At 38.5% G+C, this 24,434-nt stretch overlaps 1 protein-coding gene across 1 annotated transcript; it reads right to left on the minus strand.

The window, feature by feature from the left end:
- C3H5orf15 (chromosome 3 C5orf15 homolog) lies at positions 1 to 24,316 on the minus strand. Its single transcript, XM_036751113.1, has 3 exons — positions 24,098 to 24,316; positions 9,361 to 9,884; positions 1 to 2,487 (listed from the first exon to the last, which is right to left on the minus strand). Exons 1-3 carry the CDS (start codon positions 24,252 to 24,254, stop codon positions 2,356 to 2,358), a joined length of 813 nt encoding a protein of 270 aa, XP_036607008.1. The 5' UTR covers positions 24,255 to 24,316; the 3' UTR covers positions 1 to 2,355.
- Between the last annotated feature and the right edge of the window lie 118 nt (positions 24,317 to 24,434).

Genomic DNA, 24,434 nt, shown 5'->3' on the forward strand with positions numbered 1-24,434 from the left:
GTTATAACAAAACTAGAATTTTATTTGCACTGCTGATACACCAGGCCTCTCAGCACCACTGCCCAATGATTTTCAGCACTTCCTCTGATATCTGCTTCACTTTCTGCTGGACAGCTGTTTTTTCTGTAGGTCTTCTTTGTAAGCCTTCTCAAGCAGGCACCTGATCTGGGCCTGCAAATGAGGACAGAGGAGGAACTGGAAAGGGGAGGAATAATAACTTACATGGTCAAGAGAAATTTGAGTGCTCATTTCTAACTTAAGAACTGCCATTAATTTAGATAACATATGGTTCAGACTGCCACAATACAGAGTACAGGTTTTGCTCCATGTAATGGCCTAGTAGAAATGCACCAATTTTGACTGCCTCAATTCAATAAAGATTAATTGAGTAGCTGCAGAGTCTTCCTCTCGTGTCAGTCTGCTCTTCCTTTCTTCCCACCTCACTCCACTTCAGGGTTGCTTATTGACTATCTGGCCTTCTTCATCTAGTGAAACTTGTAGACCCTGCTTATAACTTTTTGCTTTCCCTTAACTCATATTTGGCTCAGTTATCATGTGTGCTCCTGGGCTGAAAGAAAGGAACCTGAGAAGTCAAGCAGGAATAGTCCCCCGCTTTGTGCCGAAGAAACTATGAAGTTGTGAAGCAGAAATTCCTACACTGACTTACAGACACTTCTCCACAAGTGTCTGAAGCAATAACAACAAACTCATTCAGCAGGCCAAATACCTGCTATTATTAGAAAGAATAAAATATTCTGTAATAAATTCAGTCTAAAGCCAAGTCACCGAGCTGTTGTTCTTCTCCAGATTATCTGAGACACTATGACTAATATTATTTAGGAGTTTAACTTACTTGTTAGCACACTTTACAAAGTTTGGTTAACAGTAAAGTGTTTTAAAAAGTTATCTGACCTGGTTATGTATAACTAAATTATTGCTTCCTAACAGCAACATAAGTATATGCTGAAATGCTACACATGATACAAGTTATTGTGACATCATAGATTTATATTCTTACTATTTATTTTAAAAAATTCAAAATATTAAATGATGCAAGTTCAAATATGATAAAAATTACTGCAAGAAAATAGTTCTGATATATGACATTTGTGCTTCACTTTCTCAGTACTAGGAGAGTAAAGTGTTCAACTGAAGGAAGTAAGCTGAATTGCTTCATCTGAGTAGATAGAGAGCCCACCTACTAATTATTCCCATGCTTAATAAATTTAAACTATATTTGAGGACATCCTCCCACCCAAAAAAATCATACAATGATTCTTATGAGTCACCTTCAGTTCAAATCACTTCTCTTTACATAGTGATCAATTTTGATCATCGCTAAAAGGTGTGCAAAAAGAAAATCAATCATTTTCTTAATCTGTGAACAAGATAACACACTAAAAAAAAAAGGTCAGTGTACCCACAAAAATCTATGTGACTTAATTCAGGTATAAACTGAATATGACAGACAGGAGTAGATGCAGTCTAATACAATATGCCTTAAGATTTACCCCAACTACCTCCCACTTCATTCTTATCATAAAATAACTACCTAATAGGTACAACATTTTTCATGGCAAGCCATTCCTTGCCTCTGAACTACCAACCTTGGAACCCTGGAAGACAAGGACTTCCAATCATTTGGTAACTCATATATTTTACATTTGACCCAAAACTTCTAATTTTAGGTTTAATTCAATAACACAAAGGATAAATTACATTTCCTTAACACTTAAATGAAGAAGTTGCAATCATAAAGTCTGTCATGCCAGAAATTTCAATATATTTGATGCATCATTAACTTGAAATTTTGGACCATAAGAGCACTCCCAATTGTCTAAGAGTACTGTGGAAGTCCTCTAAGATATATCTAAAGTACTTTTCCTGAAGAAAAGTTCTATTTAAATGCAAGGCATTATATCTATGCTCATTTATATTAGTTGGATAGCACAAAGAAATTTGTGCTTTAAAAAAAGCTCAATATTTGGCTACAAGACTGCTGCAGTGATGCTAGACTATTTAAAATTTACATAAATATTTTGAGGGACTTAAAAACTAGCTTCACTGACACTTTCAGAGGGTACACGATAAATAAACCTAAAAAAACAGGGTACACAAGATAATATATTTAGCTCCACATTTTCAACATCAGATTTAAATTCAGCTGAAAAAATAATAAAGATTATAATAAAGATAAAAAATTATACACATCCCTTATCTCCAAACTACCATGACAAAATGAGAGGTCAACCTCTCATTTACGTACCAACTGTTTATGGCAAATATCTGCATAATATGATATAAAAAGTCAGACAAAGAAAATGGCTAAATAAGTAACCTCAGATCACAGTACTTTCAAAATATATAATCATTAGTAATCTTCAGAGAAGGCATTGCCTCATTAACATTCTGATCTAGTCGATGATATTCCACAGTTTTGGAGCAAAGACCATCACGCCATTTTCTGCTCTGAACCATTAGGAAGATCTGAAATAAAACAAAATTATTAAATGAGCAGATGAAATAGAAGCAGAAAGTAGAGCTTTGAATAATTAACAAAACCTCTGTTCCTCCAATAATAAAATAGTATTTTCTATTTTTTTTTAAAGATTAGAGTATAATATTTTAATGTGACCTGCCTAAAAATTTTTTTATAAATGAATACATACTGAATAGTAGTAAATAGCCAGAAACAAAACTTGAAATCTTTCTGCTCTACAGCTAAGAAAATTATGTTTTTCTATAACTGTATTTTAAACTTAAAAGACAGTTCTTATTGCACTAATCAACTAAAATACTAGTTATATGAAACGCTTAGAAAAAAACACATTTGCCTTTCTTCAGTGCTTTTTTTATTAACTAGTACTCTGGAAGATGGGGAATTTTTTCTGCCCTTTATTCCTCCCACCTCACCCCCTAAACAGATACAGTATTTGTATGGGAATGAAAGAGAAGGAAGGGAAAACAGAAAGAATTTAACTTTATTAAAGACAAAACAAATTAGTGTTTGAATTTTCTATATTGTATTTTGAAAATCTTAAAAGTTCACCCTCATGGAACTGCAAGGAGTCCAGATGTTCTAAACATACTGATCACCACATACTGTGTACAACACCTTTGCCCTCATATATATACCCCAATATGTCATTTAACATATGGGAGAGTTCAGCTCAACACGTGGTAAATTTAAAGGCAAAAACTTGGGAAGGTATCTCAGAGAAATTTCCCAGGGAAAGTTTCCCCCCTTCATATCAAATAATAAAAGTAAAAAGTCTCCAAATTCAGAGAGTTTAGAAGGTAAGAAGAGAAGTACATACATCAAGTGTAAAAGACTCTCTTAAGGAGTTTAGCCACGAAGGGCAGGAAAGATATGAGACATTGGCTAGAAAAGATAGCTAAATCAAGTGAGGGTTTCTTAAGGATGAGAGACATATGGGAGTATTTGTAGGTAGAAAGGAAGCAACAGAATGGGGATGGTAGAAGAGGAAATTTGCTTGGATAAGACAGAACGGATTGGGATCATTTAAGTATATTTGCCTTGACATGAAGAAGGGCTACTTCTTCATGTGAGACTGGGTTGAAGGAGGAGACAGTTAAGGGAAGGCAACTGATTCAATGGCTGGGGGTGGGGAGGAGGATCTGGGTGCTTTCATCAGAGGGCTTAGTTTCAACTCACACTCTGAGGGAGAGTAGTTGGTTAGCCAGGAAGCATGGAGAGAGTTCAAAGCAAGAGTGAAATGACACTAAAGAGATAAGTGATAAGGAAATAGACAAAAAATAGGATTGGACCCCATGGACTAGGGCTATGGAACAATTTCTCCTCTACCCTATTCCTCCATCAAAAAATAACTAATTCTACATAATTCAAGAGATAAAATGTAAGAGAGAAGTAGAAGGAAAACAACACTTCTTAGAAAAGGCCACTGCAAGTAATAACACTGACATGGAAGGTAACAACAGATTTATCTGAGCTAGGAAAGGGAAAGATTAAATTAACAAAAGAGAGGGTAAACAATAATAATAAAAGTATATCCAAGGAGTTTGGAATTAGTTAGGATAATGGGAGACAGGGAAGTTGAGGGAAGGATACCCAATTCCAATTATTATAAACAAAACAAATGCAAGAGACTAATTGCTAACCTAAAAGGGAAGGCAAATTTCTAGTATGTATGTATGTATGTATATATGTATGTATGTATGTATATATGTGTATGTGTATATTTATGAAAATAGTTTATTTTAAAAATTCACACACTTAGTAATTATAACCCTAAATGTCAAATTATCATTTAATTCCACAATGAGAAGAAAAAGACACAAAAAATGGATAAAAAAATCAAAATCCACTATGTGCTGAAAATATATATGTGTGTGTATGTATGTGTGTGTGTGTGTGTCTGTATATACACATATATACAGTACACATTTTGTGTATACATTTTAATCACTTGTCTGTGTATATATTTTTAGACATTTGAAGCACTTTGTAAATATCTACATTTGTATGTATACACATAACCCTAAATTTCATGTATACACACATAAACGTAGATATTTACAGTGCTTCATATAACTTAAAAAAAGCAAGAATTGCAATCATGATTTCAAATAAAGCATTAATAAAAATTAATAAAGTCAAGAGAGAAAAACAAGAAAATTATACTTAAAAATACCATAGACAATGAAAAAAGTAACAACATTAATTTACATGCACCCAAAGCATAGACTCAATTTTTAAAAGAAAAGCTGGGCACATTGCAAAAAAACACTGATAGAAGACTTTAACATTCCTCTCTTACAGTTAGACAAAACTAAAGGATAAACAAGAACGTAACTAGAGAGCTCAGTGACTTAAATGGCACATGATAACTTTAAACAGGAATATTAAATTATAGACATATTTGGAGCATCCCAAAAATCTTAGTGCACTTTTAAGCTATTAAAATGTATTAAGCTGGGGGTGGAGCCAAGATGGTGGCTGGAAAGCAGGGACTTGCATGAGCTCCCTGTCAGGTCCCTCCAAAACCCTATAAAAAATGGCTCTGAACCAATTCTAGAACTGCAGAACCCACAAAACAGCAGAGGGAAGCAGGGCTCCAGCCCAGGACAGCCTGAATGGTCTCTGGGCAAGGTCTATCCCACACGGAGCTGGAAGTGGAGCAGAGTGGAGCAGAGCCTAGCACGAGCGGCACGGACCAACCAGACCAGGAGTCAGGTGGAGCGGGCCCTAGCTCCCTGAATCAATGAGCTGTAGCAGTTACCAGACTTCTCAACCCACAAACACCAAAGACAGTGGAGAAGGTTAGTGGGAAAAGCTGCAGTGACAGAAGGAAGGAGTTCACTGTTCAGCCACCACCCCAGGGGCAGAGGAGGTGGGGCAGCTACAGAGCTACAGCTGCAGTTACTTCTGGCCCCAGGTCCACCTGGTGGGAGGAATTAAGTGGCAGATGAGAGCAGGAGTGCAGAGACTGCTTAAGATTTGTGTCAGGTCCAGGCTGGCGGTTCTTGGGGAAGGAGGAGTGCTGGTGTGGCAGAGCTGGCTGTATAGAAATAGCTCTGAAATCAACAGCGCATCCCCTCAAGCTTGGAATAAAGTACTCTTTGCTCTACAAGCAGTCATACCCTGACGAAAAACTCAAGGGTCAAGTAAGTTGGCTGGGAACATGGCCAGGCAGCGAAAATGCACTCAGATTCAGGCTCAGACTTTGGAATCTTTCTTTGGTGACAAGGAAGACCAAAACATACAGCCAGAAGAAGTCAACAAAGTCAAAGAGCCTACACCAAAAGCCTCCAAGAAAAACATGAACTGGTCTCAGGCTATGGAAGAGCTCAAAAAGGAGTTGGAAAAGCAAGTTAGAGAAGTAGAGGAAAAATTGGGAAGAGAAATGAGAGTGATACAAGAAAACCATGAAAAACAAGTCAAGGACTTGCTAAAGGAGACCCAAAAAAATACTGAAAAAAATACTGAAGAAAATAACACCTTAAAAAATAGACTAACTCAAATGGCAAAAGAGCTCCAAAAAGCCAATGAGGAGAAGAATGCCTTGAAAGGCAGAATTACCCAAATGGAAAAGGAGGTCCAAAAGATCACTGAAGAAAATACTACCTTAAAAATTAGATTGGAGCAAGTAGAAGCTAGTGACTTGATGAGAAATCAAGATATTATAAAACAGAACCAAAGGAATGAAACAATGGAAGACAATGTGAAATATCTCATTGGAAAAACCACTGACCTGGAAAATAGATCCAGGAGAGATAATTTAAAAATGATTGGACTACCTGAAAGCCATGATCAAAAAAAGAGCCTAGATATCATCTTTCAAGAAATTATCAAGGAGAACTGCCCTGATAGTCTAGAGCCACAGGGCAAAATAGAAATTGAAAGAATCCACAGATCGCCTCCTCAAAAAAATCCCAAAAAGAAAACTCCTAGGAATATTGTCGCCAAATTCCAGAGCCCCCAGGTCAAGGAGAAAATACTGCAAGCAGCCAGAAAGAAACAATTTGAGTATTGTGGAAAAACAATCAGGATAACACAGGATCTAGCAGCTTCCACATTAAGGGACTGAAGGGCTTGGAATACGATATTCCAGAGGTCAATGGAGCTAGGATTAAAACCAAGAATCACCTACCCAGCAAAACTGAGTATCATGCTCCAAGGCAAAATATGGATTTTCAATAAAATAGAGGACTTTCAAGCTTTCTCAGTGAAAAGACCAGAACCAAATAGAAAATTTGACTTTCAAACACAAGAATCAAGAGACGCATGAAAAGATAAACAAGAAAGAGAAATCATAAGGGACTTACTAAAGTTGAACTGTTTTGTTTACATTCCTACATGGAAAGATGATGTGTGTGATTCATGAGACCTCAGTATCATAGTAGCTGAAGGGAATATGCATATATATATGTGTGTATGTATATATATATATATATATATATATATATATATATATATATACATACATATGTGTGTTTATGCATGTATATATGTAGGTGTATGGATATATATGTATATACATATATATAGACAGAGGGCACAGGGTGAGTTGAATATGAAGGGATGATATCTAAAAAAATAAAATAAAATTAAGGGATAAGAGAGGAGTATATTGAGAGAGGGAGAAAGGGAGAGATAGAATGGGGTAAATTGTCTCGTATAAAAGTGGCAAGAAAGGGCGGTTCTGTGGGAAGGGAAGAGGGGGCAGGTGAGGAGGAATGAGTGGGTCTTGCTCTCCTCAGATTTGACCTGAGTGGGGAGTGCCATGCACACTCAACTGGGTGTCTTGCCCCACAGCAAAGAAGGAGGAAGAAGATAAAAGGAGGGGGATGATAGAAGGGAGGGCAGACAGGGGGAGGAGGCAATCAAAAACAAACACTTCCGAAAAGGGACAGGGTCAAGGGAGAAAATTCAATGGAGGGGGATAGGTTGGGAAGGAGCAAAACATAGTTAATCTTTCACAACATGAGTACTGTGGAGGAGTTTTACATGGTGACGCGCATGTGGTCTATGCTGAATTGCTTGCCTTCTTAGGGAGGGTGGGTGGGGAGGGAAGAGGGGAGAGAATTTGGAGCTCAGGGTTTTAAAAACAGACATTCAAAAACAAACAAAAAAAAGTTTTTGCATGCAACTAGGAAATAAGATACACAGGCAAGGGGGCGTAGAAATTATCTTGCCCTACAAGAGAAGAAGGGAAAGGGGGATGGGAGGGGAGTGGGGTGACAGATGGGAGGACTGAATGGGGAACGGGGCAACCAGAATATATGCCATCTTGGAGTGGGTGGGATGGTAGAAATGGGGGGAAAATTTGTAATTCAAACTCTTGTGAAAATCAATGCTGAAAACTAAATATATTAAATAAATTTTTTTAAAAAATTTTAAAAAAAAAGAATAAAGTGAAAAAAGTATGCTTTGAAAAAAAAATGTATTAAGCTTTAATAGCTTAAAACTGCATTAAGAATTTCTGGGACACCCAGCTTATGAGCATCCCAAAGATCTTCACAGTATGCTAAAGCAAAAAGAAATCATACACAAAAATAAAAAAGAAGACATAGTAAATGATCTTTTACAGGCAAAAAGACAGCATAGCATAGTGAATAAAGAGCTGGTCTCAAAGCCAGGAAGACCAGGGTTCAAGTTTTACTTCTGACACATTCTGGCTGTGTAACTCTGGGCAAATTACTTAACCTCTCCGTGCTCTAAACAACTCTAATAGAAGGAGTTTCCTCATCTGGGAATTCCTTATACCAACGAAATCATAGATCCAGTTCCTAGTCTCCTTACAAGCATAACCCAATTAAATAAGCAATGAAAAGTAAATATAAAAAAAAGTTCTAGGGCACAGTTAAGTCTTCAAAGGAAATTTTGTAATTCTGAAAACTTACATTAACATAACAGAAAAATTATAGTGAATCAATGCACTTAAAAATACCAGAATAAACAAATTAGCAATCTTAAAACAAGAACGAAAGAAGAAATCTTAAAAAGAAGAGAAAATAAGAGTAAAGAACTGATAAGCAAAACTAAAAGCTCTTACTTTAGACTATCAAAAATCAATAAGCCACTTGACAACTTGATAAAAAAAAAGAGAAAGCAAAGTGATTACTAAAATAGAAAGGAATAAGAATTCACAATAGAAATTTCAAAAAATTATCAGAAACTACTGACACAATTATATGCCAGTAATATTGGAAATTTGAAGGAAATTAATGAGAGCTGCAAAAATATAAGATACAAAAACAAAACAAGAAATAGATATTTTAAACAACCCATTCTTCAAAAAAGAAATCAAACAATCCATGAAGTGCCAAAGTAAATTTAAAGGCAAAAAATGTTAAATACTTTTTAAGAAAATAAATTCTAAAGCACAAGACGTACTCAGTTTATAAAGACAATATTATTTAAAAATCTACTTAATTTGCTCTTTAAGGATCCAATTTAACCCTCAATCAGAAGTACACATTTGTTACCATTGGCCTATGAGGGTTTAATACACACACATACAAGACTGCAATCCAGATATGTAGATTGCTGATTAGATACCCTCAAATTTCACCTTGAAATTAACCTGGTTCTCACTTGCAAAATGTTACCATGGAGAGTAGTCATGTTTCCTGGCGTTACTATTTCATTTTCTGACTAAAATTAGTTTAGTCAGAAAATAGTTATAATTTCAAATCCTCTTTTGTGGAGATATACCAAAGTATTAATCATATGAACTATAAGTCTGTTCAGAAAAAAAACTTTATATAGGCCACAAGGGCCAAAACACAAGTAACTAACTCGATATTCAACAGTATTTGGAAAAAAATTTGATTCTGACATACAGTGCTAGAGATGAAGAAAATTCTCATACTCACCTTTCTTTTGTTATGATATGTGATATAAACAATAGCAATCAAGAGAGCAAAAATAATGAGATGAAAAAAGAAATGGCTGTCTTCCTCTTCTATATTTGACGATGGAGACTTAAAGGATTTTGTCTCATGAAAATTGTTCAGATTAACAGTCTGTTCAAATCCTGCATAACCTGTATTTTCTTGCATTTGCTCATCAGTATCATCTCTGGTATTGGGAGTCCAGTCATAGTCTTGTTCTCCATAATCCCCATTGTCCAAAGCATCCTTGGCTACAGATGGAGAACTGTTCAGCGTAAGAAGCTCCTCTTCCTCTATTCTAGTATCTTCAGTAACATCGACTTCCATTTGGGGCATGGTAGTAGGTGACGGAGACACTACAGATGTGGTCACTTCATTTTTTTCTGAACTGGACACGAGGGCTGGGGCACTGGTGGTGAAAACATTGAGTCTGGTGTGGTTAGACCTAGGTTCCACAGTACTTGAGGATTGTTTCACAGTCACTGGTGGTGTTGGATTCTCTTGAGCTGAAACAAATGAAAAATAAGGAACATTAAACTGTACAATCTACTTTCGTATGCACAAGACTGAAAGCATTACTTATTTATATTTCTCATAGACTTCTTGTTACATTATTCATTTTACTAAATTGCTATAGTTTTAACTGTCCAGCCTCCACTACAGTCCTATTCTGATACCTCTTACTTGCCTGGAGGAGAGAAATTAAAATCATTAAATCACATATCCTTGAAGTTGTAAAGTTAATTGACCAGAACTAGTTAATAAGGCTCTAAAGATTCTCTGAACAGCCAACAGGAAGCTAACTTTTTTTAGTGTTATGCTGCTGCTTTTTTTACATCACTGCTATTTTCCAGTAGTCTACCTCCTCCTCCACAATAAAACTCTTCTAACAAGGAAGTAAAGCAAAACAAGTTGACATACTAGACATGCCTTGACAAGACTTACTCTACTGCTATAATCTACCATCTCTCCTATCAAGATAGAGGCATGTTTTTTTTTTTATTTTATTGCCAGTCCTTTGTAGTCAGGATTGGTCAATGTACTGGCATGAGTCTTTTACTATTATTTTCCTTTACATTACTGTTACATTCCTTTAAATTACATTATTTCCTTTACATTGCGCATACGAGTTTCTCTGAAATCTTCATATTCAACTTTTCTTACAGTGCAGTATTCCATTACATTCACATACCCAGTTTGTTCAGCTTTCCCCCAATCAAGAGGTACCCAAACTTGTTTCCAATTTCTTGCTACCACAAAAAGTTTAGGTAGTTATTAGAAACCATTATCCAAAGTATAATAATTGCTTTGTCAGATACCAATGCACGTATCAGTGGCTTCTAAGAGAGAAAAACTAAATCTCCAAAGATGTAGGACAGGATGACCCCAACCTGCCCTGACATCTATAAACATAGCAAAAGACATGTTCATTCTGCCAAAATGGGAGGGAGGGAAGAGGGCTCAAATAAACCCTGACACAACTTTCAAAAGGAGACTAATACCTGTCCGAAAGCAAGGTAATCAACCGTTTCCATTAAGAGAACCCCTTTTGAACAAAATTTCGTAGACCCACAGAACAGTTGTGCAATTATCTCTTCTTAACTGAGCAAACAATAAGCCACTGTGAATTTGGTTAGTTGTAAATGAGTTTGTGGTTTATTAATCACAAAAAAATTATAATATATGTTAAGATATTTGGGCTACAGAAGATATGCTTGCTTAGATACTCCACTGAGTCATTTTAATGAGCTGTCTGGTGTTATTTTGCAGTTTTTATAGATGAGACATTTTATTAAAGCAATGAACATTTTAAATTTATATCTGGTTCTACATATGCATTTATGGATCCTCTTGAAAGCTCTTAAGTCCCAAAGTTGGGGCACACTAATCTAAAGGTTTACTCTGTTTATGGAAGCAAGACCTAAGGATACATGACAGATATTAAAAGTGGCATCACTAACAAGTGAGAGAAGCAAGGAAAAAAATATCTTTTATATCTATAGAAAGAGTACATGACTAAACAGGGGGTAGAAAAAAGGATCACAGAAGATAAAATGGACCATTTTGATTATGCAAAATTAAAAAAGTTTTTATTTTGGAGAGGCTTAGGGGAAAATAGGCATACTATTGATGTTGGTGGAGCTGTGAGCTAGTCCAGCCATTCTGGAAAGCAGTTTGGAATTATGCCCAGAAAGCTGCTAAACTGTGTAATAACCTTTGACCCAGTGATACCACTACTAGGCCTATAGCCCCAAAAAGATCAAAGAAAGAGGAAAAGCAAATATATATATTAAAATATTTATAGTAGCTTTTTTGTGGTGGCAGAGAACTGGAAACTAAGAAGGTACCCTTCAACTGGGGAATGGCTGAACAAATTACGCTGTATGAATATAATGCAATATTATTGTACAGTAAGAAATGATGAAAGGGATGATTTCAAAGAAACCTGAGAATACCTGTATAAACTGATGCAGAATAAAGTGAGAAAGACTTTTATAAACTTACGCATGGTGAAGTGAGTAGAAGCTGAACAATTCACATAATAGCATTGTAAAGAAAAACTCTGTAACACTTAAGAACTCTGATCAAGGCAATGACCAACCACGATTCAAAGGATCAATATGACATATCACCCATCTCCTGCTACAGAGGTGATAGACTCATAGTATGATATAGATATATAAATATATATATACATATACACGTATCTACATATTTATACATATACACTCACATGTGTGCATATATATATACACATACATGTGTGCATATGCATGTACAATTACATAGTCAATGCGGGGATTTGTTTTTGTATATACATCTCTCTCTGAGAAGGAGGCAGGGGTGTACTGGAATAAGCTCGGACTGGTTTACTGATTGCTAAATTTTCAGTGTAAGCATTTATAACTCAGAAAGGCAATCTCTACAAATCAAGGTATGATTATTTTGTAGACTGTTTAAACTTAAGTGTTAATGTAGATTAAATTTAAAAGTGCGTGTACCTGTACATTCCCTCCCCCACAAAGAAAAACAATTACCAACCCACTCCAGGAAAGAGAAGACTGCCAAAGCAAAGGAGCAAGGTCCCATAAACAAAACATATCCTCCAAATGAAAGATAGGTCCTATCAAAGTATAATAGTAAAGTAAATATAGTAAATAATAGTAAATAGAATAAAAAAAATAGTAAAGTACTACATTTTTATCCAATAAATCATAAACCTCAGAATTTTTCACCATAAGTAAAATGGGGTACTTGCCCCACTGTACTTCACAGAAAATTTACTATTAACCATGCCACACTTGGAAATCATAAACCTGAAGTCTGGCAACATAAAGTGAAGCAATCAAAAGTTATATCACTTAAGGTTTACTCAAGTACAGTGCTAATGAGGCTAAGATTTTAAGTTGTATTACAGATCATTAGAGCTAAAAGGGACCTTAACAATCATCTAATGCAAACCTTTTGTCCCCCATATTTTATTCCACATTCTGGGTAAGGAGATATGAGAATGACAGAACAGCAATCCAACTTTGCCACTAAGAAATTAAAACCTACGTCTAAGTGACAGTAGTTCAGTAATATTATCCTAAGCCAAAAAGTATTACCTGACCACTTAGACTTGGCATTGCACTTTGTTTTTAAACAGATGCACCTTCCAAGTAATGTATATCTTTGCTACTAGATGGTGATCCCTGTGAGAAGTTAAACTTTATGTCTCCTCTAACACCTACAAGAGTGTGCTACAAGAGTAGGCATTTAATATGGCAGATGAATGTTGTTGGGGAAAGGGGAAAAAAAGTCACGCAATCTCCTCTAGAACTTCCCCAGAAGAGACCAAAGTGACAAAAGGACAATTACGATGCAATCAAGCACAATTACATTCCAAGGCAATTACTATCAAAGGGACTACACATAAATATTACAATTCTTTTAGGTTTTTTCCTCTATTTGTAGATACTGTAGTTATAAGACAAAAACCACAGCACATGCTATATTTACACATACTACCCTTTTCCTTCACCAAAGTACCATCTTGAACGGGCATATACTGATGCACAGCTATATTGGGGCTGGGAGTTTTGAAAATAAGGGGGACTCAAAGCTGAACAGCTCTGATACCACTTTATAGCATGGAGGTTACCCAGTGAAGTTAACCAGTGAAGCATGAGCTCTGGCAGGTCACACCACACTAGAAAGTCTTTGAGTATGGTCAAAGGACAAACTTTATGTATACTGTCTAATGAATAGTCTAACAAAGTGGGTTCACTACTAAAGGGTTGTCTGCCAAGTAATGGTAGTCATAAAACCACAGCAAGGAGCTACAATCTGCATTGTGGTAGGAGCTGCTGGAAAATCACAGGTATTTAGAATTCATGTTATATCTTTATTATCTTTCAAGGTAGGCACATTTAAAATGTTGCCCTGTCATTTTTTATCATATGGTATTGGGTATAAGTATTTAAGTCTACCATCACTTTTTAGCAGCCCTGAAAAAAGTAAGCGGCATATGTTTAGGTACCCATTCTCATCTAAGCTACAAAAAGTCCAACTCAGGGTTCAGAATATGGTTATGATTTTCATTAGAATTTCTGTTCCCTGGGACAGCTAGATGGTGCAGTGAGTAGAGCACCAGCCCTGGAGTCAGCAGGACCTGAGTTCAAATCCAGCCTCAGACACTTGACACACTTACTAGCTGTGTGACCTTGGGCACGTCACTTAACCCCAATTGCCCTGCCTTCCCCCCTCAAAAAATAAAATAAGTTTTAAAAAAAATTTAAGTTCCCTGAGGACAAAGACTGCTCCTTTTTCTTTCTTTTTGTCTTTGCATACCCAAATCCTAGCACTATGCCATGTACACAGGAAGTGCTTAGTGAGTTTTTTCTTTGAATTCACTGGCAATGTTAGCCCCTGTCCTAGCCTGCCCTCCATGATACTGATGACACAAATTAAGCCAAAACTATTGTTAGTTCCCTGTAGTGTTACGAGCATGCAAAATACCTGTCATCTTCTTCTCCCAATACCTCACCCCAAGACTCAGGGGGAACATTTTCAATATGAAAGCTGTCGGACTGTTTGTCTTGCAGCAAAAAGATTAGGTTTGTTCTATTTGGCCCCAGAAGACAGAACCAGAAACAATGAGTCGAAGTTGCAGAGCCAAATACAGGCCAGATGTCAGGGAATACTTTCTAACAATTATAGTTAACCAGTAGGTAGAATGGGAGGTAGTAGGTTCCCCTTCTCTTTCAAAAAAAAAAAAAGCTAAAATTCTATTTATTAGTTTAGGACACAATCATGTACCTACATAAAATTTGTGGTCAAATTTTCAACAGTTATCAATTTATAGTTTACTGTGGGAATCACTGGAATTCTATACGTTCAAAGTTATGAACTCTACAACTCAAAATCTGGAAATTAAACAACCAACTAAATATCTATACTAAATTGCTTTATGCTTCAAGGATATATAATTTCATTGGTGTGACAATCAACTGCCCCAACCAATGCAGATCTGAAACCCTCTATGACTTGGGTAAACAGTCCATAAAAGTTGCTGAAGCTGGAAAGTCCAAACTAATGATGTGCCTCTCTGAACTTAGCTAGTCTGGTCTGGCAAAACAAACATGTAGCCTATTACCAGACCCATATTCAAAGCCTGTTCAACTCAGTAAGACTTGCCAGGATTTACTAAATAACTGTAAAGTAATATATCAAATATCATATTGAATCAAGTCATTCATAGCCTTTCACAAAGAATACTAATAGTCTAATTGATAGGTCTTTGTTTATGTAAACATTCAAGTTTGTGTGTCAGTTGGTTAAAAGTCTGCTTCAGATAGTAAAAACAAAGCTCAGATCTCAATTGGATTCAACAGTATGGAATTGTTGAGTAAAGTTATTTATATTAAAATTGTTAAAATCATCACTGCTGGGAGGAGCCAAGATGGCAGAGAAAAAGTAGGTTCTCACTTGAGCTCTCCCCAAAACCCTCCAAAAGCTTTTAAAATAATGCCTCAAAACAAATTCAAGAGTGGCAGAACCCACAAAAGGGCAGGGAGAAAGAAGAGCTCAGTCTGGCACAGGCCACACCCCCAGCAAACCAGCAGTAGCATTGGAGGTGACTGAATCAGTGACAGCAGTTGAGTTTCCAGATCTCTCAGTCCACAAGTGTAAAAGGGGTCAAACAACTAGTCAAAAGATTAGAGGGCTCCCTTTGCTAGCAACAGGGGCATGATTCTGTTGCTTTGCCCATACTTGGATCTGGGTTATAGTCCTGGGTCTCAGTCCCAGGGCAAGAAGGAGCACTAGCACAACAGAACTTGTGTACAACAGGCAAGCCGGGACCCTGGTCTCAGTTCCAGGGTAGAAAGAGTACCTGTAGTCAACCACAGACCACAGCACAGGCCAGGAGAGTGGTAAACACAGCTCTCCATAGATCATACCATCTTAGAAGAACTGAAAACTTACAGGTCCCCAGAATTATTGCTGAAAAAAGCTGCACAAAAAATCTAAAACTTGGGACAGTGCCCCCTCCACTCCAGACGCAGAGCCTCACTTTAGCATAGAGTTATAGGCTGAAAAATAGGCTGGAAATGATACTAATAAGAGTAAGGGTGTATTTAATCCTCAGGTGACTTGAAACAATGTTATGCACTTGTACCCCCGCCTTCAGAATTTTGTATCATTGATCACAGCAGAATGTAAGCTCCTTGGAGACAATGACTATCTCCCTTTGGTATTTGTATCCCCAACACCTAGCACATGCCTGGCACATAGTATATGCTTAATAAATGCTTGCTGATTGACTGACAAAAAAAAAAAAGAAATAGGCTGGGAAAATGAGCAAACAGCAAAAAAAGATCCTGACTATAGAAAGTTACTATGGTAACAGGGAAGAATAAAACACAAACTCAGAAGAAGACAACAAAGTCAAAATTGACACATCTAAAACCTCAAAGAGAAATATGAATTGGTCTCAGACCATAGCAGAGCTCAAAAAGGATTTTTAAAATGAAATAAGAGAGGCAGAGGAAAAATTAGGAAAAGAAATGAGAGTGAAGCAAAAAAATCATGAAAAAAAGTCAGTATCTTGGTAAAGGAGGCACAAAAAAAAATACTGAAGAAAATACCTTAAAAAACAGGATACACCAAATGGTAAAAAGAAGCACAAAAATCCAATGAAATGCCTTGAAAAGCAGAATTGGCCAAATGGAAAAATAGGTATAAATATTCACTGAAGAACTCCTCAAAAAGCCAAATTAGCCAAATAGAAAAGGTACACAAGCTCATTGGAGAAAATAATTGCTTAAAAATTAGAATTGGGCAAGTAGAAGCTAATGACTTCATGAGACATCAAGAAACAATAAAATAAAATCAAAGGAATGAAAAAATAGAAGAAACTGAGAAATATTTCACTGGAAAAACAAGTGACCTGGAAAATACATCCAAAAGAGATAATTAAAGAATTATTGGACTACCTGAAAGCCATGATCAAAAAAAAGAGCCTAGACATCATCTTTCAAGAAATTATCAATGAAAATGGCTCTGATATCTTGGATTCTGAGGGTAACACAGAAATTGAAAGGATCCACCAATCACCTGCTGAAAGAGATCCCCAAATGACAACTCCCAAGAATATTATAGCCAAATTCCGGAGCTCCCAGGTCAAGAAGAAAATCTGCAAGCATCTAAAAAGAAAAATTCAAATATCATGGAGCAACAGTCAGGATAACAAAAGATTTAGCAGTTTCTACATTAATGGATTGGAGGACATTCCAAAAGGCAAAGGAGCTAAGGATTACAACCAAGAATCACCTACCCAGCAAAACTTCAGGGGGGAAAAATGGGATATTCAATTAAATGGAGGACTTTCAAACATTCCTTATGAAAAAACCAGAGCTGATAGAAAATCTGCCTTTCAAATATAAGACTCAACAGAAACATAAAAAGGTAAACAGAAAAGAGAAATCATAAATTACTCAATAAGGTTAAACTGTTTACACTCCTACATGGGAAGATGATACTTGTAACTCCTAAAACCCTTCTCATTATTAGGGCAGTTAGGAATATACACAGGTAGAGGACACAGATATGAGTTGAATATGATGAGATGATTATCTTAAAAAAAATTAAAGGGTAAGAAAGAGGAATACACTGGGAGAAGAGGAAAGGCAGAGGCAAAATGAGATAAATTATCTTACATTAAAGAGCCACAAAAGAGATTTTCTAGCGGAAGCAAAGACGGGGGAGATAGGAGAATGAGTGAACCTTACTATCACTGGAGTTGGCTCAAAGAGGGAATAACATACACTACTCACTTAGGTATAGAAATCTATCTTACCCTACAAGAAAGTAGGAGGGGAAGGGGATGAGATGAGAAGGCCAGAGCTGTGGCGGGGCAGGTGTGTTGGCAATCAAAATGGGCTCTTAGCACTTAGTTCAACCAAGTGCCCTTGAAGAGTTTCCTTGATTAAATTAGGAGTCCTTAACAATCTCCTTGCCTCAAAGGAAAGCCTAGTTTACATGGGTTTGAGTGACATTTTTGTGGTATCAGAGGCTTTTAGACCATGTGGATTTAAGTTGCTTCTTTGTGAAGATTTTAATCACGTGGGTTGAGTTGCATGTGTGACTCACCCTTGATCCTGAAAAAGATATAAACCAGGGGTTGGCTTTCCTTTTTCGGAGCTCTGACCCACAGCTGTGGTGGCTCGAGTGACTCTGGGCAAGCCCTTGTTATGAGCTCCCAGGCTGAACTTAGATGTTGGTAACTATAAATTGTATTTGGCCTGTCTGTGGTTGTTTGTAATTTGTTTGTATTTTCTGAAGTTCAGGGTGCTGGCTTTTTCCCCTGAACTAAGTGGATGGTATTTGTATGCTGAATTAAAGTAAGCTTGTTAACCCCTTAATGTTGCTTTCCTTAGTAAAGCAGATCAATAGAACTTGGGCTTTTGCAGCATTCTGTGAGCTGGTTGTTGTTGATTTTACACCCCCCATGGCAGCTGCTAGCTGGATTGTTGAAACAGCAGGGCGGGGAGGGGATAGATGGAGAATGAAAAAAGGAGGGGACAGGTTCAGGGAGGTAAAAGTCAGAAGCAAAACACTTTTGAGAATGGATAAGGAAAGGGGAGAGCAGGATAAACAAGAAGAAAATAGAATGGAAGGAAAAAAATTTACATCAAGTTTCTAATAAAGACCTCAATTCTCAAATACATAGAGAACTGAGTCAAATTTGTAGAAATGAACCATTCCTCAATTGATAAATGGCCAAAAGATATGAACAGGCAGTTTTTAGATTAAACAGTCAAAGCTATCTATAGTCATTATGAAAAAATGCTCTAAATCACTATTGATTAGAGAAAGGCAAATTAAAACAATTCTGAGGTACTAACTCACACCTATTAGATTGGCTAATAGGACAGAAAAGGAAGATCACAAATGTTGGAGGGGATGTGGATGGGGGGGGATGAGACACTAATGCATTGTTGGTGAAGTTATATATTGATTCAACCATTCTATAGAGCAATTTGTAATTATGCCCAAAGGGCTATAAAACCATGCACACCCTATAATCAAGCAATAACCACTACCAGGCCTGTATCCTAAAAAAATAAAAAATGAAAACGAAAAGGAACCATATGTACAAAAATATTTACAGCAGCTCTTTCAGTGGTGGCAAAGAATTGGAAATCGAGAAGATGTTCCCCTAGGGAACAGGGAAATTTATTGTGTATGATTATGATGAAATACCATTGTGCTATAAGGAAAGATGAGCAAGATGCTCTCAGTAAAACCTAGACTTACATGAACTGATGCAAAATAAAATTAGCAGAACCAGAATATTGTATACAGTACCAGCAATACTGTAAGATGATCAACTGTGAATGACTTACCTATTCTCAGCAATACAATGATTCAAGCTAATTCTGAAGGATTTATAATGAAAAATGCTATCCACCTTCAGAGAAAACTGGTAAGAGTTTGAATGCAGATTGAAGCATACTTTCTTTTTCTTGTTTATTTTGTCTGTATTTTCTTTCACAATACGACTAACATGGAAAAATGTCTTGCATGGCTGTACCTATATAACCTATATCAAATTGCTTGCCTTCTCAATGAGTGGGGCAGGAAAAGAAGGGAGAGAATTTGGAACCCAAAATTTTTTAAAAAACAAATGCTAAAAAAGGTTTTCATATGTTAATTGGGGAAAAAATAAAATAGCATTTTTTTAAAATCCTCACTGCTGCATTTCAAAGCCTTAATTTCCTTCCAAGTTCAGCTCAAATGTCACTTCCTGCTCCCCCTAGAGGTTAGGACTTCTCCCACAAAATTGCCTTGGATTTATTTTGAATATAATTTTATGTGGACTTGTCCTCTGGTTAGAATACTTGAGGGTGGGACAAGTTAATGTTTGTCTTTGTGCGCAATGTCAGGCACTAAATAGAAATTTTAAAATGCTTGTTCATTGTCTCATTATCCAAACAGAAAATACTAAACTCAATCTGTACAGAGAAGTCAGGGCACTTAGTGCTGGCTCTCCTACTGACTAGCAGTACATGTTCAAAAGTCATTTTCCCACTCTGGACTTCAGGTTCCCCATTTGTAAAATGAGAGATATGCCCTAGATATTGTTTAAAAGTTCCTTGTAGCTCTAATATTTTTAAATTGCATAAATCTACCTGAAGTATTATCCAATTGAAACTACAGCTACCAACTCAGACCATGATGGTACAAATCAGAGAAATGGCTCCAATATAGATGGCTAGCATAGCATGATGAACAGAAACCAAGCTTCAAAAGCTGGGAAGACCTGGGTTCAAATCTTCCTCTCTGAGACATACTTCCTGAGCTTTGGAAAGTTAAAGAATCAGTGCTCTACAAAACGCTCTAAGAGTCTAAGTTGAAGAGAAGGTGCTGATCTGCATTGGCAGAATTTCTTCACATAGGATTTTTCTGTACCACTGACTGTACCATAGGTCCAATTAATTTCCTTATTCCTCAAGGCAGGGAGCTGGGTGACACAGGACAGAGTGCCTACTGTAGAGTCAGGAAGACTCAAGTTCAAATCTTGCCTCAGGTACTTACTAGCTGTGTGACCCTGGGCAAATCACTTAACCTTGTTTGCTTCCTTCATCTGTAAAATGAGCTGGAGAAGGAAATGGCAAATTGCTCCAGTATCTTTGTCAAAAAAACCCCAAATGTGGCCACAAAGAAGGTTGGGCATAACTGAAATGACTCAACAAATTTCTCAAGTCATCTTTCTTACCTTTCCTCATTTTCAATTCTAATGTTCTAGATACCTATGATATGGTACAATTTTCTATATTTACTTAATGACTCAATCTTTACATCAAATTGCCTTTCTTCATAAAATTTATATGACAACATGTGGGGCTTCTTTCTTTCTTTTTTATTCCTTTTTTTTTTTTGCAGGGGAGAAGGCAGGGCAATTGGGGTTAAGTGACTTGCCCAAGGTTACACAGCTAGTAAGTGTGTCAAATGTCTGAGACTGGATTTGAACTCAGGTCCTCCTGACTCCAGGGCTGGTGCTCTACTTACTCCATCACCTAGCTGCCCCTGGGGCTTCTTTCTAAATGAATATGGCAGTTTTATTATACGGTTTCTCCAAACCAAAATATGAGATGAAAAGGGGAACTTAAGACCAAATCAAACCCAGGAAAATTTCCACTAATCATCTGGAAGAACTGAGTTTCTCTTAAGAGAAACCTGACCATTCCTCTTAAGACTTTCCACAAAAAATACACTTTTAAAAACAGCTTTCCCCAGACAATTTAATAACCCCAAAGGATAATCTGACTAGCATCACTTGAGAAACAGGGATAAAGAGCTTCAATCTGAGACACAACGCAGTGTCCAAGTGAGGCATAGAAACCTGAAAACTCTGCCCATTGTCTCTAATCTTAGGTGAGATCCGTTCCTTGCATATCTTGCCTTGTATGTGGTAGGTGCTTAAACAGATGCCTGTTAAACTGAACTGAGATTCTAGTTTCAGGGTCAGGGACACTCCATCCAGGTCTCAGCCCTGTCAGAGCTTCAGAGTAGGTAGGTGACTGTCTCCTGACATTAGTGAGCAGGTATAGCTCTTCTGACCCCTTTGTTGTTCCTAACTGATTACCCAAAAAGGCTCAGGAAGTACAAGTAGATCCCTCTTCGGAAACCCCCTCCTGTCATCGAAGGAAAAGTTTTGTTCAATTTCCCAAATGAGTAATCAGTTGGCTGATTTATTTTCTCCCCCAAAGTCTCATGTCACGATTTGCAGATTTTCCAGGGTTTTTTTCCATATACTATTTACATTCATATCTTATGTTCCATCTAAAAAGTTTTATTTTCATTGGTATTTATGCAAAGAATGGTCCTTGAGAAATCAAGTTTGACAGTAGGGTAAAGCAAAGTTTAGGGAGAAACAACTGTCCCTGCAAAAGCAGAGGGTCATGTATGCAGCACTTCAACATTAGACCCTTTCTTTACCTTCTTAACTTCAGTCACCAAAACATCACATCTTTGAACTTTTGTGAAGTAACTTCTCCTATGCATAGCAAGTTGCTCATATCTAAACCATCCTCCCAATATTCTGAGGTGCTCTCTACCACAAAGACATTTCTCAGTTTCTCTCCCATCATCTAAAATAGCCCCCGCTCTTTAGCAAGACTCTTCATATGGGTTACTAAGGTCTCCATCTCTTCAGTGTCCTCTAAACAATCAGTCCTGAATCTCCTCTACTCCCTGCCAACAGTCCCTCCCAAAGAATGATTCCTAATATTCAATCCCAGACCTCCAACTCTTCAATTCTCCAACTATCATACTCATCCTCTCCCAAGTGAACCCCAACCATTCCTTAGGCCCCTCTGTCAGTCCTTCAGTTCCCACCCAGGACCAACGTATATTCATTTCTGAGCTCCACAGTTTAGAAAGGACAACAGAGCTTAGAGATAAGGTGGTTGCTATTATAATTGTCTGCTATTTGGCCTCAGGGTAGAGCTAGGAGTCATGGGTAAAAGCTACAAAGAAGCAAATTTATTTGGGCTTAATGGAAGGAAAAGAACTGTCCAAAAGTGACACTTCTCTATCCCTATTTAAATCTCAGGTCCCTTTAGTGATATAATTTCCCTTCAATTCCTCCCATCACACCATTTCTTAGTCCCCTCTTTTTCTGCTGCACCCAAGCCTCAATTCAACCATCCCAACTTTTCAATTCCCTGGACAACCCTGAGTCTCCCTGATCTTCAGTACACCCAACAGATGCTCTTCAGTTTTATTTCCTAATCTTTCCAGTGACTTTTCAGTACCACCACACAGTTCTCCCCAACCTCACCCCATTCCTCTGTCCTTCCAAAGACACTATTCATTTCCACACCTAGAAAGAAAGCAACTCCCCAGTTAAAATCCCAAGAAGGACCTCTATACTCACCTAGACATAGAAGCTACCCCCTCAGAATCCCTCAGCCTCCAGCTGTTTGCCCCACCGCAGACCTGCCACACATCCCAAGCCTCACAGACCCTTCATCTAATGCAGCACTATTCTTGATTCTATTGGTCCCTGCAAAACTACACAACAGTTATCTAGTCCAACCCACACCCAAAGAGGAAAACCTACTACTATAATATGCCTGGCAAGTTGTCTTCGTGACTCTGCTGGAAGGCATCTAAAAAGGTCATCCCCTCATCGAAGGGCAGTACATTTCCCTTTCGGACAGCTCTTTTAACCTAAATAAATTCGTTTTTTTGCAACTTCCACTCAGGGCTCCCAGTTCTTCCCTGAGGCTAAAAACAATAGACAGTTACAATAACCACTCTTAAATTCCAGTTTATCAATGTCCTTCCTCAACTGTGGAGCACAGAAATGAACACACTATTCCAAGTAAGGTCTGACCAGGATACAGTTACCTCCTCATTCCCGGAAGCTGTGGCTCAAGATCCCACTATCTGTTTTCACTATTTTATCAACCTAACTTACTCCAAGCTTTTGTGGAATTGGGGAGGAGGGGGCGCGCGGGAGGGGGGGGGAGGGAGGAGTACCTCCTCCTCCCAGAACACCCACTACCACCAAAGTCCTCGTCCCTCTTTCCAAACCTCACAGTGCCCCAAGTTTCCATTACTTAGCCTGACTTCTCATCCTGAACCCCTTTCCCAGAAAAAACTTCACAGGCGCCCTAGCCCTGCTTCCCCTGGCCCTTCTCTACATACACACAAAGCCTCAGTTATTCCACACCCTGACTCCGACTTGCACCCTGGCTTCACAGTCCAAGGTCCAGACTCTCCCTCCCAGCCTGCCTTAGTCACTCTTGGACTTGCTCCCCCCCCCAAGTTTCTTCTCCCCCACACAGCCTCAGCTAGTCCTGAGACCCTCCCTCAGGCACATCTGCCCCCCCCCCCAGTTATTCCTGGTCCCTTCCTCACAGAGGCCCCTCCCAGTCACTGCTAGCCCCCTCGCCACAGAGCCCCTCTTCAATTACTCCTGGCCCCCTCCTCACGGGGACTCCCCCTCCCCCGTTACTCTTGGCCCGCTCCTCAGGTCTCCCCTCCCAGTCACTACTGGCCCCCTCCTCACAGATCCCTCCCCCAGTCCCCCGGCTCCTCCCCCCGGATCGATGACCCCTGACCCCTCCAGGCCCCGGCGCCGCAAGCCCCGACGCCCTCCCGGCCAAGCCGGCCGCAGGCCTCGGTTCCCCAGCCCACTGCCTTGAGCTCAACCGGCCCTCACCGCTGAGCAGCTCCGGGAAGACGAGCAGCAGCAGCAGGAGCAGAGGCGAGGCCCGGGCAGGGAGGTAGGGGCGGCGGCGCCAAGGCTCGCGGAGCCGGGGCGCCGGCCTTTCCTGCAGGGCCACCTCCATGGTCCTGCGGGCGGGAACAGTAGCCATGGCCGGGACGGGCGGAGCCGACCTGCGCGCCGGTTGCTAAGGGTTGCGTCGTGTGCGTGGTGACGTCATCCCAGAAGGGCGGGGCCCCTCCTAGCCTTGAGGCCCAAGGGCGAGGCTGGGAGCCCCTCATTGTACTAACGGGGAACCTGAGCACCACAGGAGGAGGAAAGACTTGGCCAA

Source organism: Trichosurus vulpecula, chromosome 3, assembly GCF_011100635.1.
Source record: "Trichosurus vulpecula isolate mTriVul1 chromosome 3, mTriVul1.pri, whole genome shotgun sequence".
Classification (NCBI taxonomy): Eukaryota; Metazoa; Chordata; class Mammalia; order Diprotodontia; family Phalangeridae; genus Trichosurus; species Trichosurus vulpecula.

Coding starts and splice junctions, on each gene's coding strand:
- C3H5orf15 (XM_036751113.1), bottom strand. CDS start 24,254: ATGGCTACTGTTCCCGCCCGCAGGACCATGGAGGTGGCCCTGCAGGAA. Junction 9,885..24,097: donor CTTCCCGGAGCTGCTCAGCG/GTGAGGGCCGGT, acceptor CATTTGTTTCAG/CTCAAGAGAATCCAACACCA. Junction 2,488..9,360: donor CATATCATAACAAAAGAAAG/GTGAGTATGAGA, acceptor GTTTTATTTCAG/ATCTTCCTAATGGTTCAGAG.